This window comes from Larus michahellis, chromosome 10 (genome assembly GCF_964199755.1).
Source record: "Larus michahellis chromosome 10, bLarMic1.1, whole genome shotgun sequence".
NCBI lineage: Eukaryota > Metazoa > Chordata > Aves > Charadriiformes > Laridae > Larus > Larus michahellis.
In genome coordinates, this window is record NC_133905.1 from 18,530,551 (window position 1) to 18,551,968 (window position 21,418).

Genomic DNA, 21,418 nt, shown 5'->3' on the forward strand with positions numbered 1-21,418 from the left:
GGTTACAGCCACTGGTAGTTCCAGGCCTTCACTAACACATATGGTATTTTCTGGCACGAGGCAAAGCAAATGCAAACCAAAGGACTCATTGATTCTAACATAGAAAAATAAATTAAAAATGTGTTTTAATTGAAATGTTTCATAAATTTTACGGATAACATTGACAAAAGTAACAGTATAGTTACTTCTAAATTATATATACTTAATACTACTTACCATAAGCCACTGGGGTTAGCTTTAAGACAGTATGCAGCGGGCACTTCAGGTAAGGCAGTTGTTCTAAGAAATCGAACAAAAGATTACCTATGACACACAGATTTCAGAAACGCTTAACTCTTCTATTACGTTACAGACCAACCACTTAAAAGTCTCTTGTTATCTCACAGCGTATCTGTTTTCTTCCCCAGCACTGCTATTCAAACAGCTGCAGAAAAAACCCAAACTTTACAGCCTTTCAGGTGAGAAAGAGCTCAGTAAAAATCACCTACGAAGTAACAAATGTAGGTCAAATACAAAAAAATTATACTTGTGAACTTGCCTTAGCACAACCACCCTCAGACGATACAGGAAATTGTTGGAATCTGCTGTTTAGAACTTTAATCAGTAAATTTTCAAAAAATCGTCCATTTGTAACGTATCAAAGAAAACTCACCTGCAGGCTTGTCAAGAAAATACGCGAGCAAACAGCGCATGACAGCTTGGTGACATATGACAAGCACATTTTCCTGCCTTTCAAGTTCCATAATTACTGGCTCCAGTCTCTGAACAAGATCTTCATAGGACTGGGTGGGGGAGTAGAAGAAATACACAGCACATTAAAAAGGGAAAACTCTTTGAACAGTATGTGTACATAAAGTGGATCTTACTTTCACATTAGTCATCTTCTAAGTTTTATATTACTGCACAGACAAATACTGTAGTAATAATTTTCCTTAAATTAAGAACAGAGCCCGGGTCTTCCGGACTATCAAAGAGCGTACATATAACAAGCTATATCACCCTCATGGAAAAGATTTCATAAGTTAGTCACTATGATCAAGAACTCCCACAAAATGCCTAGAATTTAATTCATGGCATCTGCAAATGCACAGGTTAAGTCTTGCACATTATTTTCCATAGCTCATCTTCAAAAGCATCTCTCTTCCACGCAAAAATTTGGGAAGCCCTGCCTACAGTCAGCAAACAAACAGTTCACAGAGCCTGACTTATTCAGGCTGCCCTTTGAAAACAAAGGACGGGCTTGATGAACCGGCCTGGTGATGGCGGCCACCATCCCACCAGAAGTCACAAAGCAGAGAGGCCAGATTTCTCTTGCACCCTTGTCCTGCACAGCATACGCACAGCGAATCCGCTGCTGCAGGTAGCCAGCAGGATCTCTGCATGTTACGTTAATTTTCACACGGACAGTAAAAGACAATACTTCCAGAACATGTCATGCGTTGCACAGGTGGAGAACACAGCACATCACCCGGCAGGGCAGGGCACCACCACAGCAGAAAGCCTCCACCCTGGTCCCTGGTCCCAGCAGGGGTTGCCCAGTTGGCAAGTGGCACTGCTGATTCAGACCTTGGCAAGAGAAAGCCAGGGAGGCTGTGCAAAGCCCTGCCACCGTTACCAGCGACAGAGAAACTGCCTCGACAAACAACCGAGATCAACTCATCACCCCAAGGCGATGAGGGAGTTGGAAATGTTTGTCGCCGTCCTCTAGGATGGCATCAGTTTGAAAAACAAACGCTCCTTGTTCAAATGGATTAGGAGAACTTTGCAGCTTAATGACTGCCTCATTAGCGAGACAGGGGTCACAGCCGCCAGTGCACTGCTCTTATCGGAAGCTGCACTTGGCACAGCGATTACCCCTGACTGCTGAGAAGAAGACCTCAGAGCTCGCTCCCTCCTGACACAAACAGCCGAGCAGCTGGTCCAATTACCCCTCGCCCCGCTGCCCCAATCCGCAGCCTGCAGCACCCTCGGCCAGGCCGGGTGACCATCTGGTAATTGCTGCGCTGTAATGGGTTTGCTTTAGAAAAGCTGTCAGCACGTTATTTTCCCAAAGGCAAGGAGTTTATTAAAGTGAGACCAGCGTGGCTACAGATTTCCCTAGCATTTCAGCCAGAACCGCATGCAAAACAGCCATTATCGACAGCAAGGATGAATAGAAAAAGGCAATCTTGGCAGTCTGTTTGCATATGCAACGGTTTGAAGCCTTGCAGTCATTCTTCCTGCTTTATCACTGCAGGACCAGCACAGAAACGAAGTCCACAAGATCAAAGCTCTCAATTGTCTTTCTAAACCTATTGTTTTATTTTTCAAGCCCTGAATCAAATTAAATGGTCTGGGCTCAATCCTTGCAAGCTCCTATATGCTTTCCCTTGGAGAAAGGAACAACCTTTTTATTATTTTTTTTTCCCGTTCTAAAGCCAGCATGCAGGTATTCAAGAAGACACAGAAGCCCTTTACCTTAAGAGAGAAAAAATAGCATACCTCTCCTTTAGGGTATCTGTATCTGTACTTGTCTTGGTCTCTCAGTGCAAATTCCAGTGGATAATTTTCCTGTATTTCTTCATATGTCATTTCTTCACACACTCCCTATGGGTAATAAAAATAATGAAAAAGCATGTCTTTCCAGCAGTGCAAGAAGCAGACATCACTCTTAAATAAAACCATATATATATATAAAACCGTTAACAGTTGTATTTTGTTACTCTGGCATTCCAAGACAAAACTGACACACAACAAACAGGACACTCAGCTGCACTCAGATGTGGGCAGAAGGAATCATTAAGTCCCTACACAAGTGAAGTGACATGTAAGGGCAAGTAAGGTCACTGAGCAAGGTCACATTTTACCTATCGCATCTGCTTATATATCTTTGCAGTTGCAAAGTGTCAACTAGGAATGCTTTTTTTTTTTCTTTCCAACTCCCACCTACAAAAATTTCATAGCACCATGGCTTCTACAGGGGAACGTTTTACTAGGAAAGACAAATCAAGACTAAATTAATTATGGCAACTTTTAATAAAATGTTTAGCCTTGTTAACAGCCATTTTTTCCAGCCTCTGGAACCAGCTTAAATGACTTTCCATCCCATAAAAGGCACATCGTTACAAAATTAAGTCCTTCCTTCATCCCCAGTAAACAAAGCAACTTATTAGATATTTAGAAAAGAAGAACTTACTGCATCTATCTCATTCAAAACCTTCCACTGCTCGTAAGGCACTCCCAAGGCTTCAGCAGTCTGGATTGTCCTTTTCATCTGGCTAGTCCAAACTTTCAGGTCTTTGATATTCTGCTCATTAATAAACTGTGCCAAGCTTTTGGCAAACTGAAAGAAAAACCATGAGACACCGGGTGAGGGGCCAGAGCCAACACGCTGGGTTCAGTTTGGAACACACAGGCTCCAGCCTCTGTAAACTCATTATAACTTTTCCAAAAGGCTCTGTCGAAGTTTTTGCTAAGAAATACAACACATTCCATTAAACCGAGAGGGACAGGGAAGGGAAGTAAGGGAGTACAAAGAGGAGGCAAGTTTTCTGCAGTTCCCATCTTTACCTCCAGGATTTTTCCTTTCAGCTTTAACTTGTGAACCTTCCCAATTACACAATAAGTCAGGATTTTACAAAAAATACAGTTAAAAAATAAAGCCTTCCTGACAACTGCTTTGTGCTGCAGGATAAAGAGGAACTTCAACCCACGGAATGACAGACAGATAAAAGAGAACGTACCAAATCACAACACACGAAGTGTGTCCGTCCAGCTTCCACTACCCACATAAGCAACTAAAAAAATCCTTCTTAAACATGTTAAGAGGAAAAGGGCGTAGAGGAAGAAAGCTGCAATTACACAGCACAAACTGCAGACATGCACAGATATACACAAACCCAGTCACACTTGTTCAGGAGGTACCTACTTCTTTCCCCCTGACAGACAGTCCAGGATCTCCTCCTATTCTCCCTTTCAGATTGAGTTCACTTTCTCCATGTCGACAGAGGTAGATTGACCGAGGAGTTACATGAATATTCATGAGGTAGTAGACAATCCGGCTCTGGATGTGATCCATTACTCTGTTCACAAGGTAACTCCTTCCAACATCCATAATTTTAATATAAGAAAGATCCCTTTCACGAGCAAACAAACAAAAAAAAAGTAAGATTCCACATAGTTTCTATTAGCACATACCACAATCTTCCCATCCTCTCTCGTTATAAAACAAAGGGGCAACAAGCCAAAGCAATAAACAAACCCTCAACTTCCCATGGAATATGCCTAAATCCTAGGAAACAATGCAACACTCCAAACGTACAGGACAAACTCTTCATTTCACAGGTAAGCTGCTCACATCACCTTCTTTTCTGTTCCTTTTACTTGCACTTTGTCTCTCAAATCTACATCCTACTCTCGGAAAAATACAGCCCTCCCACTGAAAGGAAAATTCAGTGGAGTCATTCAACTGCAATAGCTTAAAAGTATCCAGGTATTTTACGACACTGGATGTTTTTCTCCAGATTACAAACACCTCTCCCACAGAAAGTATTTGATTGCACTAAGGGGCCAAAAGGCACAGCCACTATTTACCCATCTCAGTTAACCCTTCCAGGAAACCTACAGCATCAGAAGGACCAGGGACTAGCCCAAAGCAAGACATTTTCTCAGGCACTCTATCAACAACTGTTTATTAGCAGTAGCGTAATTTACCCCACCACTACCTTCTCTTAGCATCAGACAGGTTATAGTTTCAATTTTCACTGCTTATTCTTCCTCATCTGAGCTATAATTTCAGAGTAGCATCTAGTTTAAAGGAGGGAAAAAGTCCAATAAGCTGAAAATAACCACTCTAGGTTTCTGGCGATGCATTTAAGACATCACACCACAAGAAACCAAGACAATCTAAAATAAAACCCAATGAAGGTGACAAGAAGCAAGCATCATCACCTCATCTCTGATACTGTTCTTTGGAGTTAATCATTACTATTTCCCCCAGGCATAACCATTAGGTCCATCAGAGAAATTACACGCATGAACTGATTTGATTGAGCCAGCTTCACACTGCTTACACTCAATTACGTTAAAATGCAGCTCGGCCTTCTCTGTAACAGTGGTCCCAAAACAAACCAGGAGCACCTGGTCTGACTGCAGTTCAAAATCCCACACCGAAATCCCAGAACGTAGCAAGAGAAACAGGGCTCCTCCTCGCACGGTTCAGCCCTACCTTCCTTTCAAGTGTTGAAAGTGAACGAAAAACAGATGAATGCTTTGGCATGAGAGCACATAATCTAGCTTTGAAAGTTTCTCAGAGCCCTGCATCTGCAGGATAATTTGCAAGCACAAATAAATAAACTTAGAAGTCACATTTTTAAGACTGACGTGTTCAAAATGCATCTTAGCCATGCCAACAAATGAAGTTATGCTTAGAAATCACTCAGGTCTCCTCTACATACTAAAAAACCAAATAACCAACTGCTACAGCAAGTCTGGAATAATTTCTAAATGCTGGTTCTAACCCAGAAGAATCATACCATTCTCCAAGAGGGGAAATGAAAAAGGATATTGTCCTGAAGTAGACTCATTAGCCAATTTTCCTCACTTAAGCAAGTTTCCAGGCTACACTCCCACAGTCAACTCTCTCTAATTTGCAAAAGGAAAAAGAGCTCAAACCATTAAAAAAACATGACTAGAAAGCCCTAATCCCAAATATGGGATGCTCCATCCCCTGAGAAAAAAAATCTTAAAATAACCTTGAGATCACAGTATTATCTCATCACTTACTTGTCAAGAGTTTCATCTAACGTCTCGTACGAGTTCTTGTAGCACTCTATTCTTTTCATAAAGTCTTCTGTTGCTTCATCATTACTACAATCAACATAGTCAGGACTACCCAGTTTCACTTGCTGTTTAAAATAAATACAGGAGAGTAGTACAAAAGTTTCTTTAGCTTTTTAACAGAAGTTTAAAGAAATAGGGAGGGGGAGAAAACAACACAAAAACGTATGTTCTGGAAGTGAATTAAAATACATATAGAGCAAAAAGAGCTATTCTTCATAGAATTAAACTTGAGTTAGTATACACATGGACAGGAAAATAAATGAAAAGTGTTCCATTAATGGGAGCTAATTTTTTTTTGCTATTGGAAGTTCTTATCACGTACTTCTGAAAATATTAAGCTACTTCAAACCTTTTGACTTAAAGCAGTTAAAGTAAACTTTCCTATACTCACCACAATGTTTGCAGCAATGACCTCTGGATCTACACATACTGACTCAACAAAAAAAGTCTTCAGTCCAAATGGGAAGTCACATGTACAGAAGGAAGGAAGAAAGAAGATGCATTAAAACACCTCTGGAGACTAATACGTAAGAGCAGCATGCGGCCACTTCCACACTAACCGCTTTTTAACAGAGCCATGCCTTCAGCTTCCCTCCATTTACTCAGGAGGTTTCTCTCATCAGAAACTGTTGCCTTAGTGCTCCCTGAAGCACCATGCTGTACTACTTTCCCCAACAATGCTTGTAAGTAGAAAAATCTTGTAGCAAGAAAAACTTAGGATGGAAGAGGAAGAAATAAATGGGGAGGATGCAAGTTCAGCCATGCAAACAGTAACCAATGTTTCTGAGATAATAATTTAGAAGCCTTTCAACCAATAGAGCAGCTTCACTTAAAAAGGAGGTTTGTGTTTTGCTGTCTCAAAGGTTCGTAGAGACCCAAGTTTAGAGGAAATGGAAGATTACTGGAGAACACATAAATGCAAACCAGTCTTGGACAGAAGACAAAAAGCCACAGAAAGTTTTTGACTTGTACAGAACTAACACAGAATTCCCTACGTGTTTCTGCAGCAAAAATCTGAACTGCCCCGAGAACAATATTTTAAGTAGTTCTTGCTGACAGAAGCCATGGCATAAAAGATTAGCTCCAACAGTGCAAACGTTAAAGATGAGAAAAATGAGGATGGGTTGACTTAATCACAAACAATGCTTGAGAACACAAAATGCTCTATTGACTCATCATCTAGAAAGCATGTGGCTTATGCTAGTGCACTTAACTTGGAGTACAGCTCAGGGCAAAAACTATCACTGCCCTACTTGTTCAGGCATTAGCGGAGAAATCCTTTGCTTCTGACTCACCTTATATCCATTTTCTTCACCAAATTTGTAAATAGTTTCTCTGCGTTCTCGAGTTGTGTTTGTAGCATCAAAGACCTAGGAATAATTACAAAGAAAGAGAGAGAGGGGAATTAAAAAAGCAACAGTCTGTGAAAAGCACTGTGTTAATAACAACAAAAATACAGGTTCCAAGTCCCTCAATGTGAAGGAAAGCAATGAAAACACTTCCCCTTCCCTCTATCCCGCTACCCCAACATGCTCAACAGAAAAACAAAAGACATTCCTACTTTACACACATGATCTTCTAAATAATAAAAAAGAGTAATATTTCGAAAGCACTACTAGCAGAACACTGTATTTGGAAGAAGCAACCAGAATTTAAGCCTAACACATAATACAGGACAGAATCCTCCTCCTGGCCCATATCAGCATTAAATACTAATGCACAGTGAACTTATACTACACACAAAAAAATGCTGCAATCAACACACTATTCAAAATGCAAGTCTACAACTTTTAAAGAGCAGAAGATCTGCAAGACTTGTAAATCCTGCCCGTGAATAATAAGGAAATATGCAGACATTTTCCTAAGGACTTACGTTCAGCTCTGAACACGAGCGTTTTACCAAAGTGTGAAGTTTGCCAAAGTATAAAGTTTACCTCATGTCCCCAGCAGAACTTATAACTATAGTTAATGATTTTCCCTTATTAGATAATGGAAACACCACTGAGTTGTGTCAGTAGCCTTACGAAAAACAACATTATGCACAAAATATTATTAATATGAATACGCAACCTCAATCGTTGAACAGCTGATGTTTTGCATACCAGTATTAAATACGCAGCAATTTACTTTGAGTTTTTCCTGCTCTCTTCAGAGATTTCTCATGTCAGTAACACAACTGCCAAGCAATACCCCAGGATGCTTTTTGTTCAGTAAGTCTTTACCTTTCACTTGAAACACAAGTGCAACAAAAACCAACAGATGTGGTTAACAGTACATTATATGTGGAGAGAAGGGGGACATTTTTCTTAGTGTTACCCTCCCCTCAGTTAACCCCTCACATCACAGAAGTGGTTGCTCAATATGGCATCATCACCCTGAACTTAAGTGCTCCTTTCACTGCAGCAACAAAGTCAGATCTAACATACAACTCCCAAATAAAAAAAAATTCTGACATACTGAAGAGATACTGGAATTACTCTGGCTGTGTATTACACCCAGCAGACACACACTATTTTGTAGGGAAGCATCTCAAGAACATGCCTTCAACAAGAAACTTACAGCCACGTGCCCATTTTCTTCACTGAGGTACTGTCGGACGTCATTCAGCGCTGCTAAGGCACACTGTCTTAAAAATCAAAGAGAGTAAAACTCAACTGCTAGTTAAAGGCATTTTATTAATGCATTTGTACATTGTGATCAAAGTGCCCTGCAAACGTTAGATAATCTCTCTTAAAACCACATATTTTTTAATCACACCCCACCACCACCCCCACAGAACATGGGAAAAACCAACAGAGGTCAGCCAAGCCATACTGAGGAAATGTGGTCATGGCCTTCTGCCTGAAAAAAAGACCGGTCCGGCGCTCCCCTGTGCAACTGATACAACTGTACATTACCACAGAATAGCCTTCAACTCTGCTGACCAGGATAAACTTTCACTGATCTAAAGTAACAGCACTGAATCATCCCTGCAACTGTATTCTTTTCCCCATTATCTGTTCATAGATAGTTCCTTCTCATATCAAAAATAAATCTTATATCTTCTATCAAAAATAAATATCAACTGAAGGCTTTTATCTTGTGGCCCTAAGTTAAAGTGGATAGACAACTACTTTTCAGTAATCTGCTTCTCTTTTGAACTATTGTGTAAAAATTGCTTATGTCAAAAAAATCTGTTACAACAGAGAGCAAAACAAAGTTAGCACCAAGCATTAGGGACCGAAATGAAAATAATATCCCACTGTAGTCACCAATTAATACTGAGACCCTTGAGGATGCAAACACCAATAAAACCTCACCTCTTCATACTTTACACTTGTATTAAATCTGGACAAGAATAAATTCATTTGCAACTTTCCTACTTCCCCATCATTAATATTACCTTCAAAGTCCATTACGATTTCTAACACATAAATAATATTGGAGGGAGACATTAACAATGAATACAATTTACTCTTTAGTAGCACAAAGCCCCATTTATTTCCAATAAGCACAGTCTTTTTGCAGCATCAACATAAACCCCTGTCCACTTCAACAGCCTTTCTATGCATTTTTATTTTGACTTCCAGACTGAAACGCGTAACTATCCACTCACATTTACCATATTCTGCATGCACAGCTTTATCTTAAAAGAAAAATGAAAGGTTTTTCAATCCTGACAGTGTTTCCACATTAGCATGGTTAATAGACGTCAGGAACTGAGGTTCAACAGTCAAGTCTTCACTAAATAAATATAAATACTCTTTACTCATTGCTAACTAGGCAGATTAGCTCGCACAGCCCATTTCATGTTTTATTCCCCACCATTTAGTCTAAGAGGTGACACAGAGGAACGTTAAAAGGTTTGGCTCTACCTCTAAGGAAGAGGTAGGGGCTTTGCAAGGCTAACGTAGCTCATATCTACTCTTTGGTCCCAAAAGATTAGGAGGTTCTTATGCAAGTTGTTCTCCTTTGACATTAGCAATACTCAACTGCTGCTGAAGGGGAAAGAGAAGAGAAAGAGGAGAAGCAGAGGGACAGCCACAAAAGAAGTCCAGACTGTAGGAAAGTCCAGACATTTTTGATGTTTGAGCCGAAGCAACTAAGAACAAAATACTCCCTATTTTCAGCAGCCTAAACAAATCACATCTCCATTCCTCTAAAATTTCTGTTCCTTCTCATTTCACACTGCACACTCTTAAATGTTTTCCTCAACATACTAAAAAAAAGACAACGAATGGTGAAGAAAATCAAAAGACCTTCCCATTTGATCTCCTGTAACAAAGAGGCAGCTCCTTCTTGCTCCGATCTTCTCTTCATCTACCCTTTCTTCTCAGGGTCTTTCCTCTACATTAAAGCACCGCCTCTTCCCAAGCAAGAGGGGAGTCTCAAGCGCCTCATCTGGGCACGGATGTTCACACTGGTGCTCATCCTGCTTTGTACAGCGTTAGCAAAACATGGCAATTTTCGAGACACTGCACTGATTGACTGCTTGAAGCACCGGCATAGTGGCCAAAAAGACAGTTTCAGGGACAGAATAATAGTGTTTCGTTCCCACTCATTTGAACGGGTAATGACAAACACGTTCAAAGTACTCCAGGTGAAAAATTCCAGTACGCAAACCAAAAAGAAAAACAGTTGTGGGTTTTTTTTTTTTCTCCTTTATGATCCACAAAAAAGCTCTAAAATGGCATTTTAGGAATTAGACAGCAGAAAGAGTCACGTCTATTAGCTCACACCTTACAAAAAGGTAAGAAAAATAATAACTACTTGTTAAAACTGCTTTGAGTGAAAATATCCTGGAACATCTGCAGGAATAACAGCAGTCACAGCCTACTGAAAGGTGAAAAGGAATCAAGTATTTATTTTCTCTGTATTTTTGATGCTTGAGATGAAGCAATTAAGAAAAAAATACCCCAGATTTTAAGCAGCCTAAAGAAATCACTTCCACCTTCTTGAGAATTTCTTTTCCTTGTCATTTCATACTGCAGTCCCTCAAGGGTCTTCTTGAGCATACAACAACGCAACTTAAAGCAGTGTCTAAGAGCAAATTACACATGGTACCATTTTAATACAATTATCATTGTGTAGCCAAACACATTCAAAACTTACTTCCTGATTTTCAAGCCTTCTTCATTGTCAGGCAGGAAGAATTCAAAAGATTTATACTTTTTCACCAAATCTCGACGATACTGACCAACATTAAATTCTGCCAAGAAGAAACCAGTATTAGTGGGAACTAACGATATTCATGTTAAAAAAGGATAAAAGTTATGACACCAAAAGTTAAGAAACCAAACTACCTGCAAGGATCAAATAATTTAGCACGTACAAAGTCAACATATCATACTACTTCTTGTGGTTTTGGGGGTTTGCTTGTTTTTAAATACAAAGACAACAACAAATCAGGGAAACGGCAAAAGAACATTTGGGCTGTAAGGAGCTTCAGTGGAGTCACTTGGGCATACTGCTGTGCCTCTGGCTGCCAGTTTGCCTGAACAACAAAAAGGAACTCTTCTCCTCCTTCGCAGGGGTGACTGGAAGTCTATTTCAGTAGTCTACAAAGGACAACTTCTTCTGTGTATACGTGCAATGAAACAGCATTCTGATAGCACCTCCCAAAACCTTCCGCTCTTATTTAAGTGAGGAAGAGTTCTAAACATAACCAACCAACCTTGCTTTTGATAAACAAAACAAAGTTGTGGAACATTTCTTCATAACGCTGCTCAAATACTTCTGTTCCTTAAGGATCAGCACACACTATTTCACAACCCCCTGTTCCATTTATTTAAAAAATGCTTGAGTTTTAAAATAAATAAATAAATAAATAAATCAAATCAGCATAACGACCAAACATAATCTTACTGTGCTCTCTTAACAGTGGTCGAAGAAAAATACTCCTTATCTGGGCAAAGGTCCAGGTCTATGGCTGTACACGTGTCACAATATCGGATATGGAATTAGGGCAAGGCAGTTCTGTTTTGCCACACAGCAATGACACTGTATCCTAATTAACTTCATTTGACTGCTCTGAAAATAGGTCTCTGAAGTGCAATTAATGTTTAACTTATTTCTGACCTATCCGTTTTCTCTGCTGAACTGCAACGCATTTTTCTTAACATTAGATCAAACTGAAATATTCTGTTTGGGAAGCTGCCAAGGTGTAACTACTTGCCAGACTTTGTTTCTGGAAAGAAGAAAAGAAGCAACAGACACAACTGCAGAGCCGTAATTAAGAAAAGAGACATAGGATAAGAGAGCTCAACCATCAACTGCTGTATATAGATTGCTGTTGGGACTAGGGAGAGAGGATAAAGAAGTAAATATTGTTTATCCCCCCAAAAGTCAAGTTTTGTATGAATTCAACAATGTTGATGTCATTTTTTTGTGGTCAACTGCATGACACGGATTGTAGTACAATCCAGGTTATTGTGCGACAGGTTTAATGAGCACTGTCCATACTGGCTACATGAAAAGGTGGTTCTTTGTAAGACAAACAGAACACGCAAGAAGTTCAGATGGTCATTGTTTTCAGGCAATAGCCCTTTAAAAATCAAAAATAATTAATTTCATAAGGAAGAATAGTTCCTGCAAGAGGGTCGTGCACAGCAAAGGAAAAAGCGCTATCTACTGAGATGATCTTTAGCTCTTATTATTAGCATCCGCCCCTGTGGAAAAGTTTCACAAAGCTAACTGGTATCACAACTACCACGCAGCCAGAACTATTCAAAAAAGCTTCCCAAAGTTTAGTATCTAAAAACCACATTGCAACACAATTCTATTCAGGCATCTAATTGACCTCATTTCCTTCAAAAAGCCTAGACAAAAGTCTTTTGTACTTTTAACCATTTCACATTCTAAACGACAGAGGATTTTGGAAGGAATAAAAGAAAACACAGAACTGATGGCTGGCGTGATTCAACTAAAATCAATCCTGGGCTATTTACCTCCACCTTCTGCTCTTGAACCCTCCAGCTGGCTTAATGTACATGAAAAGGTGGCATTTATCTCTTCTCTGGTTTACATAACCTCTTAATTTTAACCATCTGTCTCAGAGAATAAGAACACTTACTATACTAAGCAGACACTAATTTTAAGACATTAAGAGCCAAAGGGTAACAGCTACTCGGGGCTACTCGACACTTACACGTACCAATTCAGTCCCAATCAACTGAAATCGTTAGGCAATGTGTCATCTATTCCCTCAGTCAGTGAGGTATTTTAAGTTGATTTCAGCTTCAGTAAAACTGCATCACTGATGACACAAACAACAGGAAGGGTCTGTGGTTTCCAAGAAAATCCCAAGTCACGCTTTCTAACAAAGACAAACCATAACCAGCAACCTCGGATGGAAGCTCATATAGCAACTTTATGTTGTATATGAGAAACTACATAAAACTAGGCAGTGATATTGTAACTATTTTTATTGAGCGCAGGCACATATATTTTCTGATGTACTGCTCACAGTAGCCGAAGAAACTTTTCCTGTAACTGAAGCAGACTGCCCCTACTTGTTTAACTGGATTTGGGATACATTCAACCAAACATGAGCCAGATGTGGACGGTATCTTGTTTGTTATCCAGTGCTTTCTGCTTTTCTAAGTTCACATAGTAAAACACTCAACACAATGACATATATACATACCTATATACATGTATATTATACATTTTATTAGCTTGGATATAAGCTAGTGTATTTAGACTATTACTCCAACGTAACGGATAAAACTGAAGTCCCTAGATATCTGATACTGCTCATCAGGAGGGTGATCCTGTGTGAGAACAGCCAATTTAAATCCTGAAAACTCTGCTACTCAAACAATATAACATATCCTCCATAACATCTCATCTAAAAAAAAAATTTTAGACAAGTTAAGAAAACACCAACTCCAAAAGCTATACCCTAGAATCCAAGGGCAGTTTAAACATAGGCCAGAACTCTTCATCTTGACTTCTTAGAGCTACTAGGAAATACATCTCTGAAAATCCAGCCAAAAGTCTAGCCTTTAGTACAATCTAACATGTTTAATGTTACTTAAATGATTAACTACTCATAACTATAAAGCTACCATTACTGCACCCAACACGGAATCACAGAACTCCAAAGCGGCCTTTCTCTTCTACAGAGCCAGAGTAGATGGCAGGGTGAGACTGCTGCTCAGAACTTCAAATGGACTTAGATCTTCTTTGCTTGTTGAGCTGGGGCCCACAAGATACCACACGAGCTCAGGAATGAGGTATGTCAACCAGGTCCTTGGGATAACTGATCTGAGCCATCAATTCCCCCTCAAAACACACACGTAAAGTCCTTCAGAGAATGATAACAAGTAGCTGCTTCAGTTCCTTGGACTCTCAATATTCAAAGAGCTGCAACTCATTCCACAAATGCAGTTAAACAAAGAATTACACAGAGAATTACACACTGGACAAAGTTCGCAGAGAAAAGAAAACGGAGAAGTCAGAACTTTAACCCAGAAGTGCTGATTGCTCATTTGCTCGAAAACAAGATTCCCTTTCACCCACATAAAGAAAGGGAAAAAAAAAAAAAGAAAAAAAAAAAAGAAGAGGGAAAAAAGCTGAAGAACCAAATTGTTAAGGGAACAAGAGCAAAAAGCTGATGTAGGCACCTGGCAGAACAAGGAGGTAAATGAACAATCACCAGAATTTGATTAATTACCATCTCAAAGGAAGAGAGAGCCTGCATATGCTATTGCTTAAAAATAGGTTGACAAAGTAGAAAGATTTTAAATAGTCAAACTGGGCAACAAGATCACTGGGAATTAGGTTTATAGAACACTTAACATCTGCACTACGCTTCTGATGTAAACAAAGGTAAATCCATCACCTTTTGTAGGCACTCCAATCCAATTTAAATAGCGTGTCAGCTTCTTCGAGATGTAGGTTTTTCCTCTTGCTGGGAGACCCACCATGACAATCAGAGTAGGGCAATTGGTCATACATACTGAAATAGAAAAACAGAAAACTAGGATTTACCATTAATGTTCCCACAAAGCAAAGGCTTATATTGCAGGGGAAAATTACAACCCGTGTGCTCTCCGAGGAAGTGACCGTTCAAGCAGCTCGTGCACCGTGTCTCACTATTTCAGGGCTTTTTTTCAGGAGCACAGTGGACCTAACCAGGTTTCTTATGCTGTGTTGAATTTTGGAAAGGCAAGTCAGTGACAGTGCAACACTGGACACGCAAGTTGTACACAGGCAAAAGACAAGAAACTTACATATCTCTATATGTGTTTTAAAACATAAAAAACCAACAACAAAAGAAAGGACACTGACATCTTACATCCCTATGTACCTCAGTTCAGTGCTTGCATTGAAAGGAAATAGCAAGGTGTACACAATTTTTTGATAATTTTAAAATCTTTAAGACAAGACCTCAACACTTCTCAACCTTTTCTTGGTTTAGAGCGAAACAAGCATGACAGATGCCACTTTATATGTTATAGGATGACACGGTACTCACTATTTATTATTTCTCCTTTAAATATTATTAACACAAAAATCTGTCTTGAAACAGAGTTCATTTTGACTGTTCTTTGATGGTTACTAGGAATAGAGAGCAAGTACTCCATGCAACCAAGTACAATAATCTGATATACAGATATACGTACAGAAATACTGTTAATCAAAGGCAGAGTGCTTAATTAAAAAAACCCAACACTGCAGGGAGTTAAAGGAGTTATATGTATAAAATGAAAACTTTGAGGCATTTCCTTTCAAATGACAAGTTTTTGAACATTTTAATGGCACAAAACTACGGATACCTTGCATGAATCTATCACAGCTACAAGGAACTGCCTAAAAAGAAAGAAGATATTAAAGTGGCGCAAAGATATCAACGTCTCCCTCCACCCCTTATTTCAAAAAAAATTAATTTCTATACAATCCACATGTGCTTCAATTTCCTCAGTGTCTTGATAGAGGAGTCAATTCACTCCAAAAGACTAAATCTCAGTGTTACACCGTAAGGCATAACTAAACTGTTGTACAAAGCACTGATTGTCCGAGATTCCCACCCTTCAGATTGACAAAGTCGCATCCCACAAAGTTACTTGCGTGAATCTGGCACAGCTACTCCGGACAGCAAACCCATCGAAAAAGAACAAACAGATTAGCAAAGACAGATGCACTTTCTTAAAATGTGCATTGAAAAGAAAAAACCCAAAACCCAAACCCATTAAAAAAATACACCACTTCTCCTGAGAGAGAGCAGGCAAAACCGTACCTAACCTCAAACCCATGAAACAGTCTACTGCTCCATGTAATTAAAGTTACAAGGAACTGAACACAAACCAAAACAGATCCATCCAAACATGTTCTTGTCTCCAGAAGGACACTGACAAAAGCCCTCAGAGTAAGCTCCTCTGTGCAGAAGCCTAGAAACAAGAAGGATAATGTTTTCTCACCCCTCTTCCTCTTTGTCCTAAATTCAAGCCTGTGAACCCCCTCTCCAAGAGGAGGAAGGAAGGCTCTGGGGAAACAACATCTCTGAAGTGAAGAGTACAGTGCTTACTAAGCTTAACAACTTTGTTTCTAGTTTTAAGGACAATAAAACAAAATATTGAAATGAGAGAGATCCTTGAGTCCCTGAAACGTTAAGAGAAGAAATTGTTCTTTAACAACAGTTTGAAAGGTTCTTCAACTGAAATACCTAGCTCGAGTTTTAAACTATTTTCAAATATAAGCTGTGCAATAAGAGTTGTAAAAGACAAACCAGGATCTGTACACAGCCCCAGGTCCACATGCTCTGCAAGGAACTGTGCTAACTGAAACAGGCTTACCTACTCATTCCGGACAAAATTTACCAATTAACTACTAGATCACCTCGTTATTTTTTTTTCCCCTCCTGGGCTGAGCCATACGAATTTAGCCTTCTCACAGGACATTTGTCTTTTGGTAATGTAATGAAAAAATCTATACTGGAGCAAAAGTCCATTTTGCAAAACTAAAGGCTAGGAAGCTACTGTGAAGAAACCTACAACCCACTTCAATGGTTGCTTCACAGGTTACACCGACAATCGCTCTCTAAGTGAAGTCCTACTGCCTACGTCAGTTTGTACAAGATCTTCTCGCTGAGCGAATCAACACAGCTACAACAACATGCAAGAGGGACATTTCCTCCCACTGCCAAGCAGTTAGTGTGCCAGTCTGGCCTCACTTGCATTTTTACATGAATTTCCTCAAAGAAAGTACAAAAACTAGCAAAAAGTGCCTGTAAGAGAGCCCGATGCATACAGTTTAACATGCCTGCCTAATCTGTTATTCCGATTACTCTGTGCACTGCTATTTAGCTTGTGACCATATAGCAGAAACCAAGGGAATTATCTGCTGATCCAATCAAGTTGCAATCCTATTCTGATCAGGTGCCAGGCTGACCAAGAGAGCTTTTCCTCTTTAAAGCCAGACACCAGTAAGACAGATGCCCTGCACACCAAAAGGAGAAATACCACTGATTCCAATTATTTTAAACACTCTGCTTTTCCATAATGCCATAGCCCTGGAAACACCACTACACAATGCACAGTGCTACAGCATATACCAACCATTAGTGCTTGTCTTCAACAAGAAGATGCCAGTTCGCAATCTAAATTTCGGGACAATAAAAAGTGTTCTCGTTTAGATGGCCAACGGTGGTTGCAGTCTAATATCACTTACACAGGTGGCACTTCATGACAAGGGCACCTACGCATACGGAAGTAGAAGACAAAGGAACATTAGCTGGCCAAAACAGCTAAATGACAAGACTAAAAATAAAAGCACACAAAACAACTATTTTATTTCTTCTGTACCTCAGTGTAGCATTCTCAACAACACGCATAAGACTCAGCACAGCAAACAAAGGTTTTTGTTTTCTTCCTTACAATCCTGTGTCATTAACAAGGCTTAATTTTGCTCATTAGCTCAGTAAAAAAGACGAGATTAAACCATCTGACGAGGTATCTAGTTCTCAAAAGTTAAAAATAATTTCCTTTTCTTTCACTTTATCTGAACCACAACTTTCTCAACAAAACATTGCCAACACCTGCTGTAAGTGGGGAGGAACATTCATTCCAATGACAGTATTAAAATTGTTAGAGTCTCAAGATTTACACCTTCCTTTGAAGAAATGTAAGCAATTTGGACATGAGGATGTGGACTGACAAAAAAAAAAAAACGACAAACAAACCACAAGTTACACATATCTAACTCTTGGAATTAAAAAGCCTCTTTAGTTTAATATTTTCCCAACAGCACAACTCCTCTTTTCACAGCACCTCACCAGCATTCACTTTATATGAAGAACAATTTGCAGCACAAAAGTAGTTATACGGGTGCAAGCTGCAGAACCAAGGTAGACAGCAAAGCACAGCTTTCTCTCAATTCCTTACTGCTCATTGTCTGGTTTACCTCCAGAAGTCTCGAGAAAGCAAACTCATTTCTTAGTACTGCTTCACATATATAACTCTTAAGGGTTTCTGACAGCCCCAACCTGTGGATGTGCTATCTACACTGATTTTGCTAGAGGAACATACACACTCAGAACAGCAAAACAAAACTTACAGGGCTGTATGCCATCATTTGCTAAAGACGCTCTATGACTTTACTCAGTTTTTTTCTTTAATACATGTTTGTAATATATGCATGCAAGAGTGCATGTTTATAACAGCAGCATCAAAAAGAAATATTATGTTGCATCCCCTCACTTAGAGGGAACACACAAAAAACACGCAGAAAATACCAATCAGTGAAGGAAAATGGCCCAGTGATGAAGCACATTAAAATCAAATATTGCAATTTCAGCAAATACATTATCCCAGTTAAAAATTTCTTATATGCTACTGAACAACACAGCAAGTTGCAGCTCAGAGTAAAATTATGACTGACTACCCTTCTAAAGTTTAAAACTTCTCAGTCAAGGAAAAGAAGAAACTACATGCTCATTCCTTGCCTCTTAAACCCTATTGTGAAATAATCCAAAATGCAGAAGGTTGTGAAACCAAACTGGGACACTGAACAACCTACATCAGCTGTGCAGCATTTCATCAGCCCTCAAAACCTACAAGATCTTGTGAAATCAGAGACAACAGCTGCTATTTTTCAAGTTCATCTACTACCTAACATATTATCAGTTGTCCCTTCTTTTCACTCAAAATGAGATTTTGGTTTTTTCCTGATCTGCGTTAAATTTTTAAGCCAACTTTTAAGGTCAGATGCTTTTTGTATCAAGCTGCTACGGTTAGCCATCTGAAGTTTACGAAGGATTCTTGCTGTTTCTATGGCCTTCAACTCAAGGCCTGTTCTCCAGAATCACTGTACTATTTAGAGGCTCATACAGAAATATCTTTAACTATAAGCCAACACAACCACTGTTCCAAATAAGGTTAGCCCTACATGTTTTCCCCTATCACTTACCCAATTTAACTATTACTAATCCATTTTTTCCTGTTGATAATGATGACAATCAAGACACCCTCCTCCGCATCCCGCCAGGACGAGTTCCCCATTCTCCTGCTCTTCCCAAAAAGCATCCTGCTCCTATGCCTGAAGAAGTCCATCACCTTCCAATTTGTCTCTCCTCTTTTTGCCCAAGTCACCAGCTTCTAAAATCACCTTGGTACGAGGGATTCAGAATTCATATTTGTCCTCTAGCCAGCCTCCTGCCACCAGCTCCTAGCAGCTCTGCCAACCACTTACTGGGGGTTACCATTTGCTTCCTACAGCTTTGATGCCACCAGCAATGGCCCCATCATACATCCCGATCCTCAGGCTACAGCTGGGTGCTGTCATTACTTCATTCGCTTTCTCCGTCTTCAGTTCCTAGGGTTGGGAGTACAAATACACATAAGCAGCATGAGCTCACAGGGTAGAGTTCTTTCTTTAGAGCAAAGATAATCTTCAATTTTCATTTGATAATTTTTTTTTGGGGGGGGACCCAATGTACATTCATACTGCTGTATGAACAGCAAATAAAAATTTCTAGAAAGACCAAATTCCAGCAGCTTTAGGGAAACAAAGCCATTAACTGCAGTTGGGGGAAAAATAATGTTTAAACACAGGAAGTTCACTATTTATCTCTCACTCTACAAACATCCTCTGCCAGGCTCTCAAAACAACTTTCACTACAGCATACTTGGCTATTTATTTTTCTATGTCCATGTTTGTAGCCCAACACTTGATTTATAGAGCCTGAAGCAATCTGACATCCAATGCCAAGAGTAGCTTTACTGCAACCTCTTTACAAAACCTTTGACAAAAGACCACAAAAGGTAAGTGGCAGTTATTAATAAAAAAAATGTACATTTCTACTGACTTAAGGTCTGTCTTTGGGAGGTCATTTAGAAGAGTTACCTTCCTTTTACTGATCTCACCAGCAGTACAAGCTCAGTGGGTTACAGCTGCACTCAGCCAGAACTCCTCCTTGAAGACCTGGTAATGCACAGACTAAAAGAACTAGCTCTTCAAAGCCCTGTGACAGCTGAACCCTGGTACAGCTAACCAGATTTCTTCTCCAGATAAATGCAGTTGCTACAACTTTTAGAAAATCACACAAAAAACAGCTAACATGGGTAAGTCCCTTTGAAGAGGGATCTGCCAAGTCCTCAACTGGAAGCGTGCACGATTCTGCTCATCCACCTTCTAGAAAGATAAAGTAAGACTAAAAGTAGCGCTGTTAAAGGTCATCAGCATAAATGAGGAAAGAAAAAGCCCAACCAAAGGAGACTGAAAAGAGTTCATGTCCCTTAGCCTAGAAATTCAGCAGACATCAGAGCAATTAGCTTCACTGCTTCCACTGGAAAGACACTCTTGAGAACAAGAAATCCACTTCCAACTGGAGCTTGTATTGAACAGTAACATTTGACATAGTTATATCTGTAAAAGCAGAGAACTGGTCAACCCAGCACTGCCCAAATGACCCATGGCCTGGGCAGTCCATCCTGAGCTGCTACAGGGCCTGCAGGTCGTGCTGCCTCATCAGAACATGGGGCAATACACGATACATGGAAATCTGAGGATAAAGGGCTCTGCAGCCCCCCTGCAAGGGAAAAATTACAGTTGTTGTTCTCAGTTTGCTGAAACAAGATAGATGGTTTTGTCAAAGAAGAGTAAGTTCTGCTCCTCTCTAGGGTGTCTGTATCACAAATGACTGTAGTTATACTATGGTATACTGCAAGAACCAATGCGCGCAAAAGCAAAAAAATTTTTAGAAGTATTTCCAAATCTGTTGGTTGGGTTGTTGGTTTTTTTGCAAGAAGGTTTCTCAATTGTAAGGAGTCTTGGGCATCAAAAACTATAGAATCCTGCAAAAAAACCTCTCAACACAGGTATGTAAAATATTTTTTTTTAAAGTTAGTTTATAGTCAAGAGAAGCTAAATAATTCTGCCAGGAAGACTCTGTATGTCACCAGATTACACGTGACCAATATGCAATTTTGTTCTTCTGAGTTTTTTTTTTTTTTTGTAAAACAGTGTCTGTGTCAAAGCTGTAACAAATGTTATTTTGTTTGGAAAAGAGATGCCACGTTAAGGCCAAAATTAAGCATTCTCTTTAGCAATTACACACACTTTCTGACCCTTTTCCTATCTCAGCATTCATCTCCTCTTAAGACCTACTATTTTACAG

At 39.6% G+C, this 21,418-nt stretch overlaps 1 protein-coding gene across 6 annotated transcripts in view; it reads right to left on the bottom strand.

Annotated features, from left to right (window-relative positions):
* The window catches only part of LOC141749327 (6-phosphofructo-2-kinase/fructose-2,6-bisphosphatase 4), a 53,211-nt gene that overhangs the window by 13,922 nt on the left and 17,871 nt on the right, over positions 1-21,418 (bottom strand). For 4 of the 6 annotated variants that reach the window (XR_012589318.1, XM_074602683.1, XM_074602682.1 and 1 more), the window contains exons 2-12: positions 14,645-14,761; positions 10,912-11,008; positions 8,380-8,446; positions 7,116-7,190; positions 6,212-6,268; positions 5,764-5,885; positions 3,908-4,115; positions 3,176-3,322; positions 2,482-2,586; positions 653-782; positions 217-279 (exon numbers count right to left, since the gene is read on the bottom strand). Coding sequence is in view for 5 of the 6 variants with exons in the window: in XM_074602683.1 (XP_074458784.1) it covers positions 217-279; positions 653-782; positions 2,482-2,586; positions 3,176-3,322; positions 3,908-4,115; positions 5,764-5,885; positions 6,212-6,268; positions 7,116-7,190; positions 8,380-8,446; positions 10,912-11,008; positions 14,645-14,761 (1,188 nt within the window). In the remaining variant the exon portion in view is untranslated. Of the gene's footprint in view, positions 1-216; positions 280-652; positions 783-2,481; positions 2,587-3,175; positions 3,323-3,907; positions 4,116-5,763; positions 5,886-6,211; positions 6,269-7,115; positions 7,191-8,379; positions 8,447-10,911; positions 11,009-14,644; positions 14,762-15,581; positions 15,616-21,418 lie in introns of all 6 variants that reach the window. The other 2 variants (XM_074602685.1, XM_074602684.1) reach the window with 1 other exon arrangement.